General features: G+C 41.2%; 4 protein-coding genes across 6 annotated transcripts; 1 reads left to right on the top strand and 3 right to left on the bottom strand.

The window, feature by feature from the left end:
* Positions 1–4,720: 4,720 nt before the first annotated feature.
* Positions 4,721–5,906, bottom strand: LOC124487176 (protein S100-P-like). Its single transcript, XM_047049303.1, has 2 exons — positions 5,649–5,906; positions 4,721–5,335 (listed from the first exon to the last, which is right to left on the bottom strand). The coding sequence occupies exons 1-2, from the start codon at positions 5,784–5,786 to the stop codon at positions 5,195–5,197; spliced, it is 279 nt and encodes a 92-aa protein (XP_046905259.1). The 5' UTR covers positions 5,787–5,906; the 3' UTR covers positions 4,721–5,194.
* A 415-nt stretch (positions 5,907–6,321) lies between these two features.
* Positions 6,322–15,653, bottom strand: LOC124487175. 3 transcript variants are annotated; one of them, XM_047049301.1, is made up of 6 exons: positions 15,587–15,653; positions 11,596–11,667; positions 10,956–11,336; positions 10,098–10,199; positions 9,095–9,201; positions 6,322–8,882 (listed from the first exon to the last, which is right to left on the bottom strand). In XM_047049301.1, the coding sequence occupies exons 2-6, from the start codon at positions 11,651–11,653 to the stop codon at positions 8,817–8,819; spliced, it is 714 nt and encodes a 237-aa protein (XP_046905257.1). In that variant the 5' UTR covers positions 11,654–11,667; positions 15,587–15,653; the 3' UTR covers positions 6,322–8,816. The 3 variants fall into 3 exon arrangements, with proteins under 3 accessions (XP_046905257.1, XP_046905258.1, XP_046905256.1); XM_047049302.1 differs by lacking the exon at positions 15,587–15,653 and having other exon boundaries at positions 10,956–11,333; positions 11,596–11,756; XM_047049300.1 differs by lacking the exon at positions 15,587–15,653 and having other exon boundaries at positions 11,596–11,756.
* On the bottom strand, positions 13,325–15,656 carry LOC124487174. Its single transcript, XM_047049299.1, has 5 exons — positions 15,515–15,656; positions 14,900–15,268; positions 14,493–14,606; positions 14,141–14,247; positions 13,325–13,669 (listed from the first exon to the last, which is right to left on the bottom strand). The coding sequence occupies exons 1-5, from the start codon at positions 15,570–15,572 to the stop codon at positions 13,583–13,585; spliced, it is 735 nt and encodes a 244-aa protein (XP_046905255.1). The 5' UTR covers positions 15,573–15,656; the 3' UTR covers positions 13,325–13,582.
* Positions 15,657–17,488: 1,832 nt separating this feature from the next.
* On the top strand, positions 17,489–18,178 carry smim20 (small integral membrane protein 20). The gene is made up of 3 exons (XM_047049134.1): positions 17,489–17,643; positions 17,786–17,842; positions 17,952–18,178. The coding sequence occupies exons 1-3, from the start codon at positions 17,535–17,537 to the stop codon at positions 17,993–17,995; spliced, it is 210 nt and encodes a 69-aa protein (XP_046905090.1). The 5' UTR covers positions 17,489–17,534; the 3' UTR covers positions 17,996–18,178.
* Positions 18,179–22,171: the final 3,993 nt, after the last annotated feature.

A 22,171-nucleotide genomic window follows, 5' to 3' on the forward strand; every position in this document is an offset into this window, starting at 1 on the left:
CCCTCTTTGATTTTGTATTGTTGTGCAATGGGTTGCGCAACACATCCATTACCTGGCATCTGGCCTGTGTTTTAAATGTTGCCTCGGCAGTGAGGGAAAAAAAGGAGAAAAAAGGGAAAAAGAAAAGGAGGGATGCAGTTCAGGATGTGACAACAACATGTATCGTCAGATCACTCACTCTGCCACATTCCTCAGCTTGTTGTCTCAGCCACTTGTCATGCTACGTCTATAGCAACACACACAAACAGACACACGCATACTTACATACCCACATACACACACTGGGGAGGAAGTGAAACCAGAAATAAGACTTAATACTGACACAGTCTTTACTGAGGAACTTCCATAGTGTGTTCTAGAGCGTGGGGCACTCTGCTCAGTCTTTCATCATGTGATCCTCACATGAGCCTGTTATATAGAGATCCATCAAACTCCCCTGTGTCTTGAACTTGGTTGCTCCTATATAGGTAATGGGTTAATTCATTGGAGACGCAGTGGAGGGTAGGTCATCTATAGGTCATTGAGTGCGCTCCAGTTGATGAGTGAGGTCATCAAGTAGCTGGATGAGCCCCAGCCATTGGGTGGACTGATATGCAGACATGTTTTTTATTCACTTGTCACCTTTGCACGTGATTTACTGAGCCTGTGGTTGACAGCTAAATCTGAAAAGAAAGGTCCCTCGTGACCTTAGGTTTTAACTTACACAATCAACACTGTCCCTAAAAATCCCTATCATGGTTTAGATGATATGGTTATTCTGCAAGGGCTGATCTTGCACGAATTGCGTATGAACTCTGTTTGCAGACCTTAGCCAAGGTACCAAGGTTAAATACATATTTGTGTATTTTAAAGTACTGTCACATTTGAAGCAAGGCAGGTTAAATTACTCAACCTTTATGTCTTTCAAATATCAGAAATCTAAAGCTTATTCAACCTGAATTAGTAATGGACTCTTACTTTATGTCCTTTCCACTGTTGGTGTTTAGAAAATGGCTCAGCATGTACAGAAAGAAGAATCCAGTCCTTGGAAAGCTGTGTGACCCTGCTCCTCACCCCCTGAGACCCCAAATATATCGCCTAGTCTCATTAGAAGTTTCCTCTTTGGTTTGTCATAGTGACGTTGATGAATGAATTATTATAGCCATTACGAAGCAAGGTGCTTTTGACAAGCCGTTCATGTCAAATGTCGTTGACATAACATAATGATGACGGCCCCGGATCGAATTGGACTGCCCTTTAGATCCGAGTCCTACCTTGAAAATAGAACGCAGAGGTTCCCACAGAGGAAGACTCTGCTCGTAAAATTGGTTCGTCTAAGTTTAGATATGTCAGGGTGGAAAGAGAGAAGAGATGTAAATCTGTCTGGGGGTGTAGAGGCCTTCTGAGGACTGACTGATTCAATGAAACGAAAGGACAAAGTACTCTGTCATACTGTACGAGTGTGTCTGTGTGTTTGTGTGTGTTCCTGTGTATACGTGAGTGTGAGCGCATGTGTGTCTGCGCACGCTTGTGCGTTTGATTATGTCACAGAGCGTTGAAGCAAGAACCAGGAAGACAGAACATGATTACATCATTCTCCACGCAGTCTAACCGCTCACAGACAGAAAGACTGTTGTCGACAAGGGAATGAATGTAGTCACAATGCAAATATCTTACCCTCCAGTCTGTGTCTGTTCCTTGCTACTAGGCTAAAGGGAGGTCAAATGCAATGACAGATAGTGGTGTTCGGCTTGAATGGCTGTTGTTTTCTTTTGTGTTTGTCAGCCTTTGTTAACAGGCCGAAAGAGAAGCATTCAGGTCAGCCTGCTGTGATGATAAGGCCCAACACTGTTGTCCTATCAGTTCAAACACAGACAGATGTCGACACACAAACACACGCATGTGGATACTTCAAAGGGATGTGTCCGGGACAGTGACGCTCATCTGAAGACAGATAGCACAATGTCAATATCCCAAAGAGAGATGGAGAGAGAGGGGGAGGGGAAAGAAACAGAGAAACAGAGAGCCATAGAGGGAGGACATTCTGTTTGACAGAATTTGACACACTTGGTTCTAGATGAGTCCAATTTACCACCTTGCACTAACTTTAAAACAATAAATAATAACAAACGCTCATCTGTTTTTGATAAGACATGCCTTGCACAACAGAATCAATGTAACGTTTACAAAAGTGTAAGCCCTTCCAATCATAGACTCCACCAAGGACTAGAACTTTCACCTCTGTTGAATTATGTACAGTGCAAGTCACAGCCTTGTAAACATGAATGTAATTTCAAAGTATTGAATTAATCACTCAATTTGCAGCAACAGAGTCCTACAGTCCTACAGCCTTACACCCCCACCCGCCACCTACAGTCTTCTTCAGACAACCGCCTGGTGGTCCCACCTCTCAAGACCGCCCGGTCCCAGCACAAGCTCTTCTCCTGCCTGGCACCCCAGTGGTGGAATCAACTCCCCACCTCCATCAGAGACACGGACTGTCTCTCCACCTTTAAGAGAAGGCTCAAGACGCACTTGTTCCGGGAGTACAATGGTACTTAGGAATGATTTGCTGAACCCAACGCTAGTTTCCTCAAGGATCACAATGACTCTTGCTTAGACTGTTGCTCTTGTTGGTTAGTGGTAGCTGATTTAAACTGTTGTATTCTATTTTAGTTAATCCTATTTTTATTGCTTTCCTACAGGTACACCTGCACTTAGAGATTAATGTTGTGTAATTTTAACTTGTTTAACTACATGCTCTTATGGTTTCTTCCCTTTGGCACTATTTTTTTTTTTTGGTTGTTCACAATATGTACTTCTTGTTTTTGACTACCCGCAATGCTGTGGGGCTATCTTGTTGTTATTATCAGTGACCTATGCACTTTGTAAAGCTCTCTCTTGGAAGTCGCTTTGGATAAAAGCGTCTGCTAAATGAATAAATGTAAATGTAAATGTACAGTGTTTAGACGTTGACCTGTAGGAATTTCAGCTCACACCAGGAACTATAAGCACTTTGACGCTAACCCTTCTGTGGCTGGAACCAGGTCAAAGCTCGCAAGTTGCATACTTCAGCATCCACTCACAATGTGTGTACGTTTATCTGCGTGTCTCAAAGAGAGAGGAAGTGTGTTTGTGTGTGTGTGTATTAACCCTACCCCCCACCACGACCTGTGTCTCCTGACTCCCATATCATCTCCTCCCCCCCTCTGGATCTTAATCCCCAGATAAGCCCCTAATGCCTGCTGGAGAGAGTGGGATAGATAGGGAGAGAAAGAGAGAGAGAGAGAGAGAGAGAGAGAGAGAGAGAGAGAGAGAGAGAGAGAGAGAGAGAGAGAGAGAGAGAGAGAGTGAGAGAGAGAGAGAGAGAGAGAGAGAGAGAGAGAGAGAGAGAGAGAGAGAGAGAGAGAGAGTGAGAGAGAGAGAGAAAGAGAGAGAGAGAGACAAAGAGAGAGACAAAGAGAGAGACAAAGAGAAAGAGAGATAGAGAAGAAGAGAGGGAAGTAGATAATGATAGGCAGATGTAGTAAGAGAGGTAGGGAGAGAGGAAGAGAGAGGGAGAGTGTCCTTAACAACCTTGCAATCCAATTACACTCATCGCACGTTTCAGAACAATCCTTGAAACCCCCGTGGTTGGTCTCTGAGAAGTTCAACATGAAATTGTTGGGATTCATACTTGATTAAAATTGCCTTGAATCATAATAGCATTCAATTGGAACAACATGTGTCCTATCGAATGCTGTAAAGCAACAAATGTTACATGAGGTAAAGTCACAGTCAATTAATATTATTGGCTATATTCGACTACAATGATGTCTATTTCATGCACCCTCCGCAAAATACACGTTAAAAGGCAATGACCACATGAGGGCAGCATCTACACAACGTTGCATCTAACTATGATGCCAGGAATCTGTCTGTCTGTCTGTCTGTCTGTCTGTCTGTCTGTCTGTCTGTCTGTCTGTCTGTCTGTCTGTCTGTCTGCATGGCACTATTTTCTTGAAAACCAGGTAATACATGAAGTATTAATTCTCTCGGTGTATTGCTCACGACCCAAGGGGTGCCACGAGTGATGTTGTTTGGATAAATGAATAGGCCTACTAATAAGACCACGTCGCACCAGGGGATGTAGCCATGGGTCTCACAAACTGCTCACCCAATTGGTATCCTCAGTATCCTCGCAATAATAGAAAAGGCTTCCTATCATGATGTTCTATGGGCTGGGGCACTGTACCAGTTTCTAAAATGGGGGTAAATGTTTTGCTGAACATTCTAACTGCAGTAATGTGTAACCTGGTCATAGAATACCACATAATAGAGTAGAACAGAATAGATACTTTGTATGTCCCTGTGGGGAAATTGGTGATTGGCCTATTTATTGTAATGATTTCTAAAAGCTTGTTTTTATAGTGAGAGGCATAGAAATACCTTTTTAAATGTTGAGACTTGGGAGCAGGTTAGAATATAATTTATTTGAAATGTCTCAATCTACAAGTCTGGATAAGGTGTAAAACTTGCAAGCTACAATAAATGCTGTTCTTGGCATCTCATGTAATTTGTTGTCCATTACTTGATGAATGGATAAATGTGAATAGTGTTGACAATGAGGCTACTAACAACACACAAGGATATACCGTATTTAACAGGTTCAACTGACACAGATACCGAAACCTCTGCAGAAAATAGTCTTTGGCCACGCTAACTACATACGCACATCTTAGTTGTTGTGGCTTGCACGACTTAGTTTTTTCCATCCCCTTGTCTGTGAAACTGGCTTAGTGACATTTGAAAGAGGACATGGTGGAAATCAGCAAAAAGAAACCGTGGTCTGCCAGTGGTATTGCTCACGTGCAAATCACATTGACACAAGACACATTGTAACATGCTTTCAGAAACAGACAAGCTGTTCACATGGTCTAAAGGGACTTTGTATCCTTCTGGTATCATTTTCTTTCATGAGCTACCCCTGTATGACAGAGTTCTGTGCATAGTGTAATGAAATGTTCTTAATAGGAGATAATAAGGATATCCACCATGGCAAATCATTAAAAAAAAAGTCACAGTCATTTAAATGTATATTTTGTTTATAAAGCAAACACATTGTGAACTGTCTGCTGACATCAGACGTGTGCACACTACAGCAGACACAGACAAACACCAAAGGGGATGGAAAACAAGTAATAGTCAGAGGCTAGTGAAACACAGATGGAAAGCTTCACTTCTTGGCGCAACGGTCGTGGCAGGCGCAAGTTAAAGCAGCGACCAGGACCACAAACTCACTAAAGTCCACCTCAGAGTCTCCGTTGTGGTCCAGGGCCTTCATCAGCTTATCCACCTCACCCTGGTTCTTAGCTCCCTGGAGAGACAGTTGAAATAGTATTTATACAGTAGGGTTAGTTACCCTATGTTTGTTGTCATGTTCCAGGGTTTGGGGATAGGATCATTGTGCAACTGTTTTCTCTTATGTTAATGTTCCTTTAAAAGTTAGACCATCCTGGGTTATCAAAATGTGTTACTTGACTAAAACACTATCCAAACACATATCTCTAATTTGGGGATAATATTTGATATGTAATTTAAATACATTTGTATTGTAATTCAGCATGAAAGCAAGCAAGAAAATAGTTGAGGTTCTTTTGTATCTGAGAGAGTACAGATTTGGGTCTTACCTTCAAGAGTGATGGGAGCTCCTTCTCCATCATGGTCTTCACTTCCCCCTTGCTCAGAGTGGCCTTGCTGCCCTCAGCTCCAGCGTACATGTCAAAGGTCCTCATCAGAATGGCCATGGCTGTCTCTAGCTGGGACATGGTGGCTATCGCTGCAGATAATGTGAGGACGTAGAGAAAAAACAGTCAAAGTCAGGAAAGAAGGGAGAAGAATCCTATTTATATGCTGTTGTTCCCGCCTTGGCTCAGCTTAAGACTGATAAGAAAAGAACCCATAAACTGCTGTGTTTGTGGGTCTGTGTTTGATTTAAGGGCGGCTTGCGATTGTGTCAATAGAATCATTTATGGGAAACGCCTATGGCAAATGTGGCACCACTGACCAGTTTCGGACAATATTGTTTTTTATAATTTAGGCTCTACCTATAAATTCAAGAATATCAGTCTGATTTTCTTATGTGCCGAGCATTGTATGAAGTTAAAATGCAGTGTTGCATTTGAAGAGCTGTTTGCATGAGCAATTTGCTTAGACATTGAGTCATTTACATTTAGTCATTTAGCAGACGCTCTTATCCAGAGCGACTTACATTAAGTACAGGGAGCCTTGCCCAAGGACACAACGTCATTAGACACGGCCGGGAATCGAACTGGCGACCTTCAGATTACTAGCCCAATTCCCTAACCGCTCAGCCACCTGACTCCCTACGAGTCATGGAGCGATGGAGCTGTATGGATCTCGTGAGACCCCAATAGTCACTACACAAGCATTTACAACTGACAGGCCCTACACTAAGGTGCACTGCCAACGCCTCATAAGAAAAGTATTCCCCAAGCTAGGGCAGTAGCATTGATAATAGTAGCATGACAGCAGTGGAAGTGAAATGTAATTGTTGTAAATGCATATTGTGAATGTATCAGAAATGTGTGTCTATATACTGAAGCCCCATTGTGTTTTTAGAGTGATGTGGGTGCAACTGATTACTGAATTCCCTCAAAACCAATGTGACTAATTGAGCCATTTGTGTTGAGTCAATGTGACTCAAGTTTTTTATTTGGTTTGGCCATAACAGACTGTGTGTCTAAGTTGAAGCATGGGATGTGTTTGTGAACTTTAAAAAAAGTAGTATTCGGTATAACCAATGGGTGCTCTACTGTTTGATGTATAACAGACTGTTATACATTGATACATTGATTTAAATGAAAGTCATTTTTTGACCTTGACATCTTCACTTGCATCTTGACCTTCACCTTGTCTTTGCTATTTCATTGTCACACTCTCACCAGACTCGTAACTATTCTACCAGCCTTTTCAGAACATCACACTTTCAGTTACCACAAAGTCTCTATGCCTGCCAGTATCCGGTTATGGTCATAATAAAACGCAGGACAGAGTTTTGTCAAAAATACAGTTAGCGTGCTGCTGGGTCATGTTACTGCACTTGCACGCCGGCAACAACTCACAGCATAGCAGGGGAGGTGGAGGAGGGGCAAAGTGAGCTTGAGCGAAGTGAGAGGAGCGGGGTTTGCACAACCACTATTTGACGAAAAGGGAGTTGTGTACTGAATGTAGATTGAAAATTAAAAATTAAGGATGCGGATACCAACGTTGGTATCGATACTATCGATACTGTAGATCGATCCGCCCACCCCGATCACGCATTCGCCGTTAGACTCACACATTTCAAACATGTATCACGCTCTCACGCAGTGGGTTAAGGGATAACTTGATCCTCTATATACCATTAATGGACGAGGCATCAAGTGTAGAAATAGACTTATAGACAAAGACAAGAGAACTATTCTAAAGACTTAAGACAGCTCTAACCGTCTCTCTTTATTGTCCCCTTATTGCCGTTACTCTGTTCTGCTACAGATACAGTCGTCAAAGATTTCAGATGTTTCCATTTCCTGTCATTGACCTATCATTGAGCACACACCACACTTTCCACTTGTGTAGAGACACTGTTGCGGTGTATAATCGTAGTGTAGGTTACTTCGAAAGCAGCAAATCTTTCTTATGAGTTATATAATGGCTGCATCCTCAGTTATTAAAAAAGCTGCCTCACACACATTTGAAAACGCACGCACGCACGCACGCACGCAGGTCTGCTCCTGGACCCAATGGTTCTCATTTATGAAACGATGATAAGCCCGTACGGTAATTTCCACACACAACTCGACATTTATCAATTTGGACGTGGGTGCAGACTACGCTCGTGTAAACGTCACATTTTAAAGTCAGTTTGGATATGCGGGGCAGCATTGTACATCTGGATGAGTCGGAGAATTGTTATTTGTCCATAATCTGACTGGCATCTATAAGCATATGCAGCCATCCCTTATAAAATATGTTTATGTTTATTAAGTTTTTGACCAACTATTACATTTCTCAAAGACCTATCGTCGTGTCGTGTAGCACAGCCCTAACAGAAATAGGTATACCTGTTTTCACGTGTTTGCAATTAACGGAATCAAAGTAGACGATGAAGGGCTGGAACACCGGGTTAGATGTATTGCTGCGCCATGACCGGCATGTATGCCACACGAACACAGAGGGACCAGCAGGGGACGCAGAGGGAAAGGAAAACACACACAGGGAAAAATACTGGGGAACTGCTGTGGCTGGACCAGACTGAAATGCTATTCTGAAACCTGTGTATTTAGTCTTGTGGCACAGGACTGCCCTAGTGATCCTCTATTGTTGACAGTAGGGTCATGGCTAAAGAGCAAGAGGCTCGTTTAACTGTCGTTTGGTGGTAGTCTGTATGCCACACACAGATGCACAGACACAGATATAGGCGGACCAGCAGACATAGACCCTTTGCATGTACCCAGTACATAAATTGCTCTAAATTTATGTGTGTAATGGTCCCCCCACCCCGCATACACACACACACACTTAAATACACGTACACACATGCGAGGCACAAAGTCAGAGAAGCTTATCTAGAGCATCACAATTGTGTAATAGTTAACTATTGCTCAATTCAGGTTCAGGCACAGGTTCAAATCCTCTCACACAAAAAATTGAGTGTAAGAAACAGAGTTATCTTCATCAGACGTTTGTATTTTTAGGCCCATAAAAAATAAGCAAATAATTACAGCAAGAATAGAAATACAGTATGCAGACAGTACAGTGGAGATATAAAAAATGAAATGAGCTGAGACATCCTTTCATCCTTTTCCTTTGTTGTCTTCGACAGCAAAGTAATCGATAGATTCGTACAGCTGGACTTGACACTGACAGGGGAAAAGAGAAAGAGAGTCAGTAATTATGTTAAAGTGAAAACAATGATCCCCTGCTTAGTTTTGTATCCATATTACATTTAGTCATTTTATAAGTCATATTAAGAGCTGTACTATGTGGGCAGATTTTTTTCTATTACATATACATTTAATAATACTTGTGAACACACAGCTCTGCACTGAGGACTTTGAATATGCATACTGACCCACTGGGTAGATCCCCTGGAGGAATTAGTGCTCTGGCCATCAGACTCCTCTGATCCAGGGTGCGGGGCCTCGTATATCACCCTGGCTGTATTCTTCGAATCCATGACTAGAAGTATCCAAAACATGCATCATAAAACAACTAGATCAACACCAAATTAGAGGACTGAGATGATGGTGCAGTGACAGGATGAAGTGAACAGGGTGTTTACTGTGTTGTTTTCAGTAGTTCTTTTCAGAAGTCTTGGTGTCAAAACAACTAAAAGTAATGAACTTAATTACAGGCCTATGTTCCACAGGTCGACCGTTTCATCCAGCTCAGAACAAAGCGTTCAAGGTTCTAAACAGCAGCATTAGGAACTGAAAATGGTTCTTTATGGAATGTTGTATTTACTGTAGTGTACAATGTAGCACATTTGTTTATGACGGCTGTGGAGAACAACAGTGGTGAAATTCTGCTATCAACTTTGGGGGGGACAATTATATGAAATGTTCTCATACCATGCCATACTGACACCAACATTACTGCTGTAACACATAGCACATTTAAAAACGCCATTGTGTCCATAATCAGCAAAGGGCTTTCATTACATATTATTAATATTCTTGAAATTATATAGTTAAGGTTACAGTAATTTATTGGGGGGGGCAAATTATATATTTTTTTGGTTGTGCCCCCCCCGGGATTTCCGCCTATGGAGAACAGTGTAGATGGCAGACAGAGCCGACGCTGAAGGAAAACTAGAATAACAGAACATGCTAACATTACGTACTATATAACACTAAGAAGCATGTGATGGCTATTTTTGAGATGCAGGGAAAAAAAATAGTTGTATTTCTCTCAGATGTGCCTGCATTGAAAACTGTTCTTTAAGTAAATTCAGTTTCTGACTTGAAACAATTAACAGGTTAAATTAAGGTTAGCAAATCAGATTCATGTGATTATTTCTAAGTACCTATGTCCATATTAAATATTCATCATATCAGAAATGTCACAGTACATACCGTGTTTTCGAATCAAAAAGCAGACTAGAGCAGCCAAGAAGAGGACAGCCAGAGGAATGATGATAAACAGGAGATTTGATTGGTTGATTTCTTCTTCTTTTCCTGTATATTAAAATAAATGTGGGTGAATAATATAAAAGTTACTCTCTAAGTCTTTATATACTACAACATGTAAACTGACAACCCTATAGGTGTGTGTATGTGTTGTTATAGTCTGAGTCAGAATTACACTTACAGCTTGTAAAAATATCGAGAAGCCACTGTGTTGCAGGGCCCATTAAAGTTATGACGGTGGGATCAAATGCCATTTAGATTGCAAGGGCTTCCATTGTATAAATATTCCAGTTGTTTGCAACAGAAGAAGGTTAATTCATTCATGTCTACTGTATTACCTTGGCTCAGCGCAGGATATTTGTCTATTACACAATTTGGAATGTATGTGAAGTGGTAGGGCCTGAGTGGTCCCTGATATGAAACTTGATCATTATTATTCATTTAAGACACATCACATGGCTCATCACCACATATTCCTCCTCTTAGACAATACGCATTCAATCAATGCTGTCAACTTCCCAAGTTGTAAAAACAGAATATTTGGCTGCATGAAAATGCCTTTCAATTTGAGGATGTTGACATTGATGAACTTCCATCTCAGCCTCCTCAATTTGAATGTCTTACATTTCTGCAGTTAACTTATCACGTGTTCACGTGTAGCTTCGCATTCTGCACCGTTGGACCACCTCTAGCTTGGACCCCTTACTCTTACCAGGCATCACACAGGATGCCTTTGTGGTTCCTTGCTCACCCCCATAGGCTTGTGTGTACAGGCCAACAATGTGCAATTGATTTAATGCTTACCATTTGTCATGTTAACTTGTTTGATGGTTGTAACTGTTATGCTGGTTCCATTCCCTTCTGATTGAAGAAGCACTGGTATATCTATGTTTACTTTACAGATGTATAAACCAGAGTCATTTACAGTGACGTTTGAGAGGATCAGATTTGAGCAATTACAAGCTACATGGGGCTGAGCTTGTTCATGACATGGCCCAGTGATGGCTGATTCACGCTGAAAGGAAGATGTAGAATCAATAGTTGGTTTGTTCCTTTTCCAGACTACTTTTGCTCTGAGATTGCTCATAGGGTCCATTTTCCAGCAGCAGTGGATGTGAACAGTGTTTCCCTCCTTGACTGTCACTTCACGAGGAGACTGGGTCACCACCAAGTTATGGATACCTGCTGAAGGTAAAGAGAAAAAAAAACAGAACCTTGTAGTAAAACATCATCCATTGAAGTTAGAATAAGGGTTACTTTACTTACGCAACACAGCATTTATGATCTGAGTTTGGTGTGTGTGTGTGGGGGGGGGGCATATCAAGTGCAAGAATTACAATACTATTTTTTATTGCCTCAGTTGGGTTTGGAATCACTATACTGCAAGCACAATACTAACAAGATAAGAAGTTAAGATGAGATTAAATGCAGAAGTTGAACTCACCCCAAGATGATAGAGAACAGAGAGAGGAGAGGAGCAGGCAGCCCACTACGTGCTTCATGTTTCTAGACTGATTTAAGGATGAATCGTGTCACTTAGCCGTTAGGGAGGCTCTCTCTCTCGCTCTCTCTATCTTTCTATCTAGCTCTCTCTCGCATTCTTTATCTCCCCCTAGGCGTTAAAATGACGTTTGACGTGCTATTTGTTTTTTCATGGCTTGCTTAGAAAGGTGTTAACCACAAAGCAGCCTTGTCTTTCTCTCTATCGCTCCCCTTTTCTTTTTATACATTACTGTATTCCCTATCAACACTTCATTTCATTCATTTTCCAAACTAAATTCACCAACGTCTCTTTATGTATCTTATGAATAGTTGCCAAATCTGTGAAAGCACTTTCTGCATGTTCACTATAGGTGAATTACAGACATGTTCACTATAGGTAGCTTGTCTGGATAAGCAATACACTAAAAAACACCAACCAAGAATAGGAAGAAAGTCAGACAGATAAAAAGTATCCTTTATTGTGTTTTTTTGTAATTAACAAATCAGTATTCTATAATTCTACAAAACAGTATAAGGTTGTGCAATTATGTTTGTTGATGACATGACATATGCCCTGGTTAGACAGGAAGTCACTGGGTAGAGTCTTTCCTTTGAATATAGGAACTATAGAAGCAGAGGGGAGAGCCATCTAAACAAGTCAAATAATTGTCTGTTAGGCTTGGGTTCCCATTTTCAGAATACAATATTTGAAACACTTGCTGGACAAGATCCCTCAAATTATTAAGGGTTGTCTAGGCTGAATTTCAATAAAGTAAATGTATTGAAGCTGCAGTGTTTTTTACAGTCCAAAACAAACCAATACCTAGAATAAATATTGATATGTATTTGAAAAAAAGGCACGCACGCAGATCTGGTTTTGGACACAATAGACCTCATTTATGAAACGACGATAAGACAGAAAACAGGCCGTACGGTTTCCACACAAAACTCGACATTTATCCATTTGGACGTGGGTGCAGACAACGCTCAAATCACGTTAAGTCTTAACTTGTGTAAACTGCATGTTTTATAGTCAGTGTGGAATTGCGGTGCAGCATAGTACATCTGGATGAGTCGGAGAATTGTTATTTGACCATGGATATAATCTGACTGGCATCTAAGCATATGCAGCCATCCCTTAAAAATGTGAAGTTTTTGACAAACTATTAAATTTCTAAAAGACCTATTGTCGTGTCATGTAGCACACCCCTAACATAAATAGGTAGCTTGTTTTCACGAGTTTGCAATTAACGGGATCAAAAGCCTACTAAGAAGACGATGAAAGGCTGGAAAACCGGGTTAGATGAATTGCTGGCCTATGAGCGGCATGTATGCTGGATCCAGTATGCTGTGCAGGATTCAGTATGCAGGATCTAGTATGCAGGATCCAGTATGCAGGAACTAGTATGCAGGATCCAGTATGCAGGATCCAGTATGCAGGAACTAGTATGCAGGATCTATGATGCAGGATCCAGTATGCATGATATGCAGGATCCAGGCAGGACCCACACAAACACAGAGGGACCAGCAGGGGGCTTAGAGGCAAAGGAAAACACACACAGGGAAACATACTGGGGAACGGCTGTGGCCGGACCAGACTAAAATGCTCTTCTGAAACCTCTGTATTTAGTCTTGTTGCACAGGACTGTCCTAGTGTTCCTCTGTCGTTGACAGTAGGGTCATGCCCCCCCCCCCCCCCCACACACACACATGCGAGGCAAAAACTCAGAGAAGCTTATCTAGAGCATCACAAGTGTGTATTGGTGAACTATTGCTCAATTCCGGTTCAGGCACAGGTTCATATCCTCTCACACAAAACATGTTTGTGTCAGAAACAAAGTTGTCTTCATCAGATATTTATATTTTTAGGCAAAGACAAAATAAGCAAATAATTACAGCAAGAATATTAATACAGTATGCAGACAGTACAGTGGAGATATAAAAAAGGTTTAAATGAGCTGAGACATCCTTTCATCCTTTTCCTTCTTGTCTTCGACAGCAAAGTAATCGATAGATTCGTACACCTGGACTTGACACTGACAGGGTAAAAGAGAAAGAGTCAGTAATTAAGTTAAGTGAAAACAATCATCCCCTGCTTAGTTTTGTATCACTCTTAAGAGCTTTACTATGTGGGCAGATTTGTTCTATTACTGTAGTAGGTAGTGCAGTGACTCTGATGCAGGTGGTCACAGTTGATGTGCTTCATCATACTCAATCTCATTGGTGCAGCCATAAGCATCAAGTAATTAAATTAAATGCTATTAAATGATAATAATATTGATTTTTTTTGTGGTGGCAGAGCACCAAATGCAAACATTTGACAGGCAGTACAATAGTTATTTCAAACAACCCACAGTAATCTGTCACAATATATTTCTTTATATTGTTAATTAATAAGCAAATGGGATTCCTGCTCTTTTACGAGGGAACAAGAAAGTGAAATATGCATTTAATAATACTTGTGAACACACAGCTCTGCACTGAGGACTTTGAATATGCATACTGACCCACTGGGTAGATCCCCTAGAGGAATTAGTGCTCTGGCCATCAGACTCCTCTGATCCAGGGTGAGGGGCCTCGTATATCACCCTGGCTGTATTCTTCGAATGCATGACTAGAAGTATCCAAAACATGCATCATAAAACAACTATATCAACACCAAATTAGAGGACTGAGATGATGGTGCAGTGACAGGATGAAGTGTACTGGGTGTTTACTGTGTTGTTTTCAGCAGTTCTTTTCAGAAGTCTTGGTGTCAAAACAACTAAAAGTGATAGCTAAATGACCATTAAGGCCTATGTTCCACAGGTCGACAGTTTCATTAAATATTCATCATATCAGAAATGTCACAGTACATACCGTGTTTTCTAATCAAAAAGCCGAACAGAGCAGCAAAGAAAAGGATAGCCAGGACAGCCAGGGGAATTATGATAAACAGGAGATTTGATTGGTTGATATCTTCTTCTTCTTTTCCTGTGTATTAAAATAAATGTATGTGAATAACATAAAGCTGCATGAAAATGCCTTTCAACTTGAGAATCAAGACATTACTGAACTTTGATCTCAACCTTCCCGTCTTACATTTCTGCACAGTTAACGTTGTCACATTTGTTCACACGCAGCCCCACATTCTGAAGCGTTGGACCACCTATATCTTGGACCCCTTACTCTTACCAGGCATCACACAGGATGCATTTGTGGTTCCTTGCTCACCCCCATAGGCTTGTGTGTACAGGCCAACAATGTGCAATTGTTTTAATGCTTACCATTTGTCATGTTAACTTGTTTGATGGTTGTAACTGTTATGCTGGTTCCATTCCCATCTGATTGAACAAGCACTGGTATATCTATGGTTACTTGACAGATGTATAAACCAGAGTCGTTTACTGTGATGTTTGAGAGTATCAGATTTGAGCAATTACAAGCTCCATGGTGCTGAGCTTGTTCTTGACATTGCTTGCTGATAACTGAATCACGTATAGAGAAAGACGTTGAATCAATACATTTGTTCTTCTTTTTCCAGACAACATTTGCTCTTATAATGTCCAGATTCCAGCAGCAGTGGATGTGAACAGTGGTTCCCTCCTTGACTGTCACTTCACGAGGAGACTGGGTCACCACCAAGTCATGGATACCTGATGAAGGTAAAGAGAACAATAGAAATACCTTGTAAAAAAAATCATCAATTGAAGTTAGAATAAGGGTTACTGTACTTACGCAACACAGCATTCATGATCTGAGTTTGATGTGTGTGTGTGTGTTTTGCAAGAATTACAATACAATTGCTATCGCCTCAATAAGGTTTGGAATCACTATACTGCAAGCACAATACTAACAAGATAAGAAGTTAAGATGAGAATAAATGCAGAAGTTGAACTCACCCCAAGATGATAGAGAACAGAGAGAGGAGAGGAGCAGGCAGCCCACTACGTGCTTCATGTTTCTAGACTGATTTAAGGATGAATCGTGTCACTTAGCCTTTAGGGGGCTATGGTGCCCACTCTCTCTCTCTCTCTCTCTCTCTCTCTCGGTGTGAGAATGACATTTGACATGCATTCTACAACAACAACAAAAATGTTGCTTGCATAGAAAGGTGTTAACCACAAAGCAGCCCTGTCTTTCTCTTTTTATACATTACTGTATTCTTTGTCACCACTTAATTGTATTTATTTTCGAAACTTATTTCACATATGTCTCTTTATGTAGCCTATGAATAGTTGCTAAATCTGTGAAAGCACTTAGAAATGACAGACATGTTCACTATAGGTAGCCTGTCTGGAAGGCAATACACTGAAAACACCAACAAAGAATATGAAGAAAGTTAGGCAGATAAAAAAGTATCCTTTATGGTGTTTTTTGATACCCTGGACAGGCAGGAAGTCACGGCGTAAAGTCCTTCTTCTGAATATAGGAACTATAGAAACAGAGGGGAGAGCCATCTAAACAAGTCAAATAATTGTCTATTAGACTTGGGTTCCCATTTTCAGACTACAATAGTTTAAATACTTGCTGGAAAAGAACCCTCAAAATATGAAGGGTTGTTTAGGCTGATTTTCCAATCAACAAGTGTTTTTTATTACAGTGCAAAACAAAGCAATTATTGTTTTTTGACTAAGGTGAGCTAGATCACACAGATGAACTAAATGAACATATCCTCCAGTTATAACATGTCAAAGGTGTCACAGATTTTGTAGTAATCCAAACACAACCGTTTGTTCCTACTCTACAATGATTACCTTTATTATCACAATTATTACTTTCCTCTTGTAGTTATCCATATCTGTCCAGGAGAACCTCTGCAAAAACGTGTTTAAATAAGTTAGGGCCATCAGCCCCTCTGTCTAAGCCTCAATATGGCACCTGAATCAGGCCAGTCAGACCTCTAACACTGGGTCTTCACACTACTGAGTGTAGCACACATAGCATAGCAGAGCAGAGGCCTACAGGAACACAAAGACACTCTCTTCTCAGAGAGCCCCATCTAGTGGATTAGTTGTATCACAACACTGCTAGGATGGCTGTTTTATTGACAAGACGACACAATCCTAGCTCAGCCGGACCCTCAGAACAGTCAGTTACTGTTCTGTGGCCAGACTCCACACTCCGTAACATTACTCCAAAGAATAGACATTTCTAATGTTGTGGAAATCTGATACTCATGCTTTGTTTGGATCTCTAACTAAAGCACTGAGTCCAGTTGTTGTATAATATTCCAGATTTCTCAGCAAAATAGTGTCCATTTATGATGTGTGTGACAGAAAGAAAAAGGGAAAGAGAGACACAGATGAGAGGAGACTTCTGTTGACTAAAAACTACAAATATCAGTCTCCTGATATTAAACCACAACTATCCTGTATACTACAACTACACATGTTAAAAAGGGATCACTTTACCCTAACAGTAATTTGGGTGGGAGAGAGGGTTGGGGGTGGTTTCTTGGACAGGTGTGTTTGTCTTTGTCACAGATACATCTGGCCCCTTGTTTGCATGTACATGTTTAATGCACTGGAGCTCTCTCTCTCTGCCTCTCTATTTTGCGTTTGTCAATATGGATGAAAATAACAAAAAATTGAGCGCCAGGCACATGCAGGGAAGGTTCTAGCTGGGGCCAGTCGTACTGTTAAAGGGGCTAGTTACATTAAACTTTAGTGTTGTGAAATAGTTTTCTTCACTTCTTCACACATTAAGTAACAGGCAATGGCATTTTTATAATTAATAAGACTCTACATGTAGGGGGTGGGGGCCTTGTTGTCACATTTGTTGTCAAATGTCAATGTGACGTCGTCAGCTGGTGTGTTACACACTCCGGTACAGTTGGTGGCGGTGTTCATCTATACGTTGGTTTACTACCCGCCATCAAATCGAAGAAGAACACTATTCGTAGGTGAATGAGTAGTAAACATGTCAAGAAACAGAAGAATAACGTTAATATTTGGAGGATTTATAACGGCCATTGCCGCTGCATTTTATCCTATATTTTTTCATCCTCTCACGCACTCAGCTGACTACAGTATGTTGATACGTTCAGAACAAAACTTAATAGCCTACAATCATAGTTGCGCTGGTTATTCGTATTGGATGCAGTGTTATGAGTGCAGTAGGCTATGAAGGTCCTGCTTCCATGATGTAACAATACTATTTTGTTTCGGCAGATCAAGTTCAGAGGGTAAACCGAGCAGGAATCAATCAGGCAGATATCCAACCAGTGGGTAAGTTGACCGAAACCCCTCTCTAGTTTAAAAGTTAGGCCTATGCTAAGTACCACGATAAGACAGTTGTGTCAAGGTAACAACGAATATATTTTCCTTGTTGACCTAGGTGTGAAGGTGTGGTCTGACCCCTACAAACCGACAGGGAAATGATCCTACTGATTGGATGCAGAGGACTATTATCCCGAAAAAAAAGATGAATGAAGATTAAATTGAACGTCAAGTCTGTGCGTAATGTGTATTTGAATAAAATACAGAGAATCAGTGCATTTGTAACTGCTTTCATGTTTATGGGTGCGTACTTTATCCTATGAATAAAGTTTAAAGGCCTTGCCAGTGTGGACTCTAATGTTTTATCATAATGCAGCGCCTACTTCGAGTAGCATGTGCCTGCAGCGCAGCAGTTTCAGGACCGCAGTTCTTGGACCCTAGTTTTATCTGACAGCGCCACCTAGCGAAGTGGATAACCATGGACCGGAACAATTGTAATCAATATTTTCCTGCAGTCGTGAGTGTAGGTTACAGCTCCCTCTACATGACAGTTTTTTACAATTGCTATGACAATTTTCAATGCTTTTCAATACTTCTAACACGTTTCCGAAAATAAATGCACCAACACACCTAAAACACACAATTGGCAAAATGGTTAATTTCATGCTTAAAATCACACATTGTAAACTAAACTCAAACACTAATTTTCATAACACAAAAATACACTAAACAATACACCATGTCTACCAAAACACTAACACGTTCTCTATAAAAAGGAACATTTAGTCAATCATAGCACAATGTCATAAAAAACATCAGATGGAATTACAGAAACTGCACTCTTTAGAGCCCTGTATGCATGGGCGTATCTAGCCCTATTTTGGGGGGGCTGGAGCCAGAAAGTTCAGTCGAAATTCCAAAACGATAATGAGCTCCGCCGATGAACTGCCGGAATTTATAGAGTTGTGAGTCATTATGACGTCATAGAACACGTTGATTCAGACAGGTGAATCCGGGACAGGCTTGTTGATAAACAACCTTTATGACATCATAGGCTAAATGAGCTTGTTTTGACGGAACAGGACGAGCGCTGTGTACCTGCTGGTTAACATTGGATGTCTTGAAATGTGCCAAAAACATACATGGGACAGTAATCCCACTTACCGGTATATCCATTGAACACATGTATCAGCAACATGAGTCTCCCACCTCAGCTACAGAAAGCCATCGTCCACCCTCTGACAGAAATCAGTCCAGACTCCTAACAGAGAATGTTAAGGTGGGCAAGAATAAAAGGTGAAATGCCAGACCAAGTTCTTTGTAGTTTAATAAGATAAGAAATGATGCAAATCAAACAATGAATACAATATACACCATGATGTCTCAATCTACATCAGCGATACCAGACAATGTTACCAGTTTCACTTCGTAGAGTAGAGAAGACAAAGGCCTTTGTGAGAACAGTCTTGTCAGAAGTCTTAGAGAAAGTCCAGCCTAGCCAAGTACTGCCTGAGCTGTGCCGGGCACACAGGTCTTGTACCCCCCCTGGGAGGAAGGTGTTTGTCAGGTGATGGGTAGGGCATCTCCTCATCCTATTCGGTTTCAGAAGGAGTGTTTGGGCAGTTAGGTGGGCAGTCCAAGGGGTCTGGTGATGTGTCAGGGTGCAAACCTAAAGTCTCCCCCTCTACACCCACAGAGTTGTGTGACCTCATGTATGTTTTATCACCTGGTGTCTCTCTCAAGAGTTGTGAGGCCCATTGTGCCCTCTCCGTGTCCCATGGTGCGCTCTTGCCCCCCTGTTAGTATGCTGACTTATTGCATTCCTCTTCTCACGACAGGATACATTCAAGTCTGTGCGTAATGTGCATTTGAATAAAATACAGAGAATCAGTGCATTTGTAACTGCTGTCATGTTTATCGGTGCTCACTTTATCCTATGAATAAAGTTGAAAGGCTTTACCAGTGTGGACTGTTGTATCATAATGCATCACCTGCTTCCACTCATATGATGCGATTGTCATGAAGGGCAATTCCCTTGATGTCCTCACCGTGGCACTCTTTGCTAAAGAGTAGACCTAACTGGAACCACAGGGACAGCTACCAGGCAAATGGCTCTTTTCCACCTGCAAGACCCCTACTCTTTTGCAGGCGTCCATTTAATAGAGTTGAAATTGCGGCAGCTATAAACCATGCCTATTATTAAGTAAGTCAGACCAAGCATCAAAGTTGTTTAAAGATGGCGTCCCGTTATTTATTTGTAAAAAAATAAAGGAAAATGTTATTGAACAGAGTATTGGCATTTTCAGGGGGCACAAGAAGTATGACACACGAACAACCACAAACAGTAAAAAAAATAACAATACAAGCAAATTATGCATCACAGACAAAATAACAATAAAAAAGCTATTATTTTGTGCCAGATTCGAAAATGTGAAATCAAAATATTGAGAAGATAGGTACCAGATTTGCCAGATGGAAAACCAAAAAAGGCTAGTAGAGCTAAGCCAGCCAGTAGCTTACCATGTAGTGGAAAAGGACCATTAGAGTTCATAAAACCAGAAAAAATACTCTATCTATTCCGTATTACCAGAAACCCATAGGATATTTTTTTTTCAATTCCCCCCCCCCCCCGTCCTTACTAGACTGAGCTACCTCTGACAAAAGACTACCACCAACATTGTTGTGTGGCAATAAAGTTTGTATCTATTTATTTAATTTTGTACTTTATATATTTTTAGAGTTTTTGTTTATTGGACATTTTCTTTTGTAATTCAGATCTGTTTGGTCCACCTACACCTCTTTATTTGGCACCAGCACAACGGATTGTTTTCTGTTTTCAAATAACAGGATATTTGATGCAATTTACAGTCTTTCCATATGCTTGTAGTTGTGGACTGGATGGGTAAAACTGAAGTATCCTTCTGTGGGTGCAAATCGTCAAAGTCCAAAGCAAACATTGCCACAAGCTCTCTCCCGTGCTATGACACTCACAGTCCATAACATCACCATCCCCTTGGAACCAAAAGAACAAAAAGAAATAAGTTAGGAGAACATTTTAATATTTTATTACATCCCCCACAGAGATGGTGCATTTCAGAGCTGCCCTTAAAACAAAACTAGCCCACAAGTTGTACACTTAAAACTTCCAGTCAAGGTCAGCTGCCAGCAGAACCAACCACCCGGCCAATAACAGTCATCCTTCCTCTCAGACCCCAATCAACAAACCTCATTGTTTATGAACTGTTGTTATTGTTGGGTTTCGTTCAGAAAACGGACAAAATTCAAGAGCCCGGCTATGTAGGGACGTCCAAAAGAAAGCGGAGACGGAAAAAACGAAAATGAAAAGCAGAAATTCCTCTCATTCCCCAATGGTGTTTTCCAGATTCCTCAAACGATGGTTCCTGGAGCATTTGAGTGAAGTAAAGAGAGGAAATTGGAGCACACGGCTAAAGGAAGAGAACTGCATTCCTGAGGGTGTGCGTCACAGACGCACAGAAACAGAATGATTCCCAATCCTGTTCCTGGGCTAGACAAGTATTCAACAGGTACTGTCGGCCTACTACTTCTCTAAGTCCGATCCGCAACAATTCAATAGTCATGACTGAAGCCTGCATCCCTCGACTCCAATTATGCAATATCTAATTGTTCAATTTTTAAAAGACCGTTTAACACATCCACACTATCATCAAAACTTTATTCTTTCAACATTTGCCAGTAGTAAATTAGGAAGATACTATGCCTTTAAATACCAGTATATGTTGGTAGTTGTATTTATTTGGGCTCCTATTCAACTGAGTATGTACATGTGTCCTTCAGCACAGCCACCCGAACAGGGTCATAACCCCCTGTCAACCAACAACATGCCTCCATTATGTCTACTCAACAGTTTTATAACCATACTGTCCCTGGCCTCTCAAACCATCACACAAATCACCTGTGCCCATTGGTCCCTTGGTGTAGCTCTTTGTTTCCAATGGAGCCTTTATTTTCATCTGCAGTTAGGTCCACATTCAACATCCGCTGGTAATTAGCCAAGACTCCCACTGATTGCTATGGGAACGAGGGTTTGACAGACAAGCCGCAGGATATGAGGGGTTGGAGAAACAGCAGGGTTGATTTAAGGAAAGCGGGAGGGAACTGAATGGACATGCCACAGAAGCTCCAATGCCAACCTTTTGAAGAGTGGAGATGAGCTGAAAGGTGTGTGGGAAGATATACAGCGTCATCAAAACCCCAAACAATACAGTGACAAATGGGAGACGTGCGTGTGTGCGTGAGTGCCCATGTGTGACACAGTAAGAGTCCCCCCCCCCTCCCCCCTTCTCAACCAGGACACTA

This window comes from Hypomesus transpacificus, chromosome 25 (genome assembly GCF_021917145.1).
Source record: "Hypomesus transpacificus isolate Combined female chromosome 25, fHypTra1, whole genome shotgun sequence".
NCBI classification, from domain to species: domain Eukaryota; kingdom Metazoa; phylum Chordata; class Actinopteri; order Osmeriformes; family Osmeridae; genus Hypomesus; species Hypomesus transpacificus.

Excerpts from the sequence above, each read along its gene's own strand:
- LOC124487176 (XM_047049303.1), bottom strand. The coding sequence starts at position 5,786 with ATGTCCCAGCTAGAGACAGCCATGGCCATTCTGATGAGGACCTTTGAC. Across the intron at positions 5,336-5,648 it reads AGCTCCCATCACTCTTGAAG|GGAGCTAAGAACCAGGGTGA; the intron begins GTAAGACCCAAA and ends CTGTCTCTCCAG.
- LOC124487175 (XM_047049301.1), bottom strand. The coding sequence starts at position 11,653 with ATGAAGCACGTAGTGGGCTGCCTGCTCCTCTCCTCTCTCTGTTCTCTA. Across the intron at positions 10,200-10,955 it reads ACAAGTTAACATGACAAATG|GAAAAGAAGAAGAAATCAAC; the intron begins GTAAGCATTAAA and ends TTTAATATACAG. Across the intron at positions 8,883-9,094 it reads CCAGGGGATCTACCCAGTGG|TGTCAAGTCCAGCTGTACGA; the intron begins GTCAGTATGCAT and ends TTCCCCTGTCAG.
- LOC124487174 (XM_047049299.1), bottom strand. The coding sequence starts at position 15,572 with ATGAAGCACGTAGTGGGCTGCCTGCTCCTCTCCTCTCTCTGTTCTCTA. Across the intron at positions 14,607-14,899 it reads ACAAGTTAACATGACAAATG|GAAAAGAAGAAGAAGATATC; the intron begins GTAAGCATTAAA and ends TTTAATACACAG. Across the intron at positions 14,248-14,492 it reads CTTTTTGATTAGAAAACACG|TCATGCATTCGAAGAATACA; the intron begins GTATGTACTGTG and ends GGATACTTCTAG.
- smim20 (XM_047049134.1), top strand. The coding sequence starts at position 17,535 with ATGTCAAGAAACAGAAGAATAACGTTAATATTTGGAGGATTTATAACG. Across the intron at positions 17,644-17,785 it reads CACGCACTCAGCTGACTACA|ATCAAGTTCAGAGGGTAAAC; the intron begins GTATGTTGATAC and ends TTGTTTCGGCAG. Across the intron at positions 17,843-17,951 it reads GGCAGATATCCAACCAGTGG|GTGTGAAGGTGTGGTCTGAC; the intron begins GTAAGTTGACCG and ends TTGTTGACCTAG.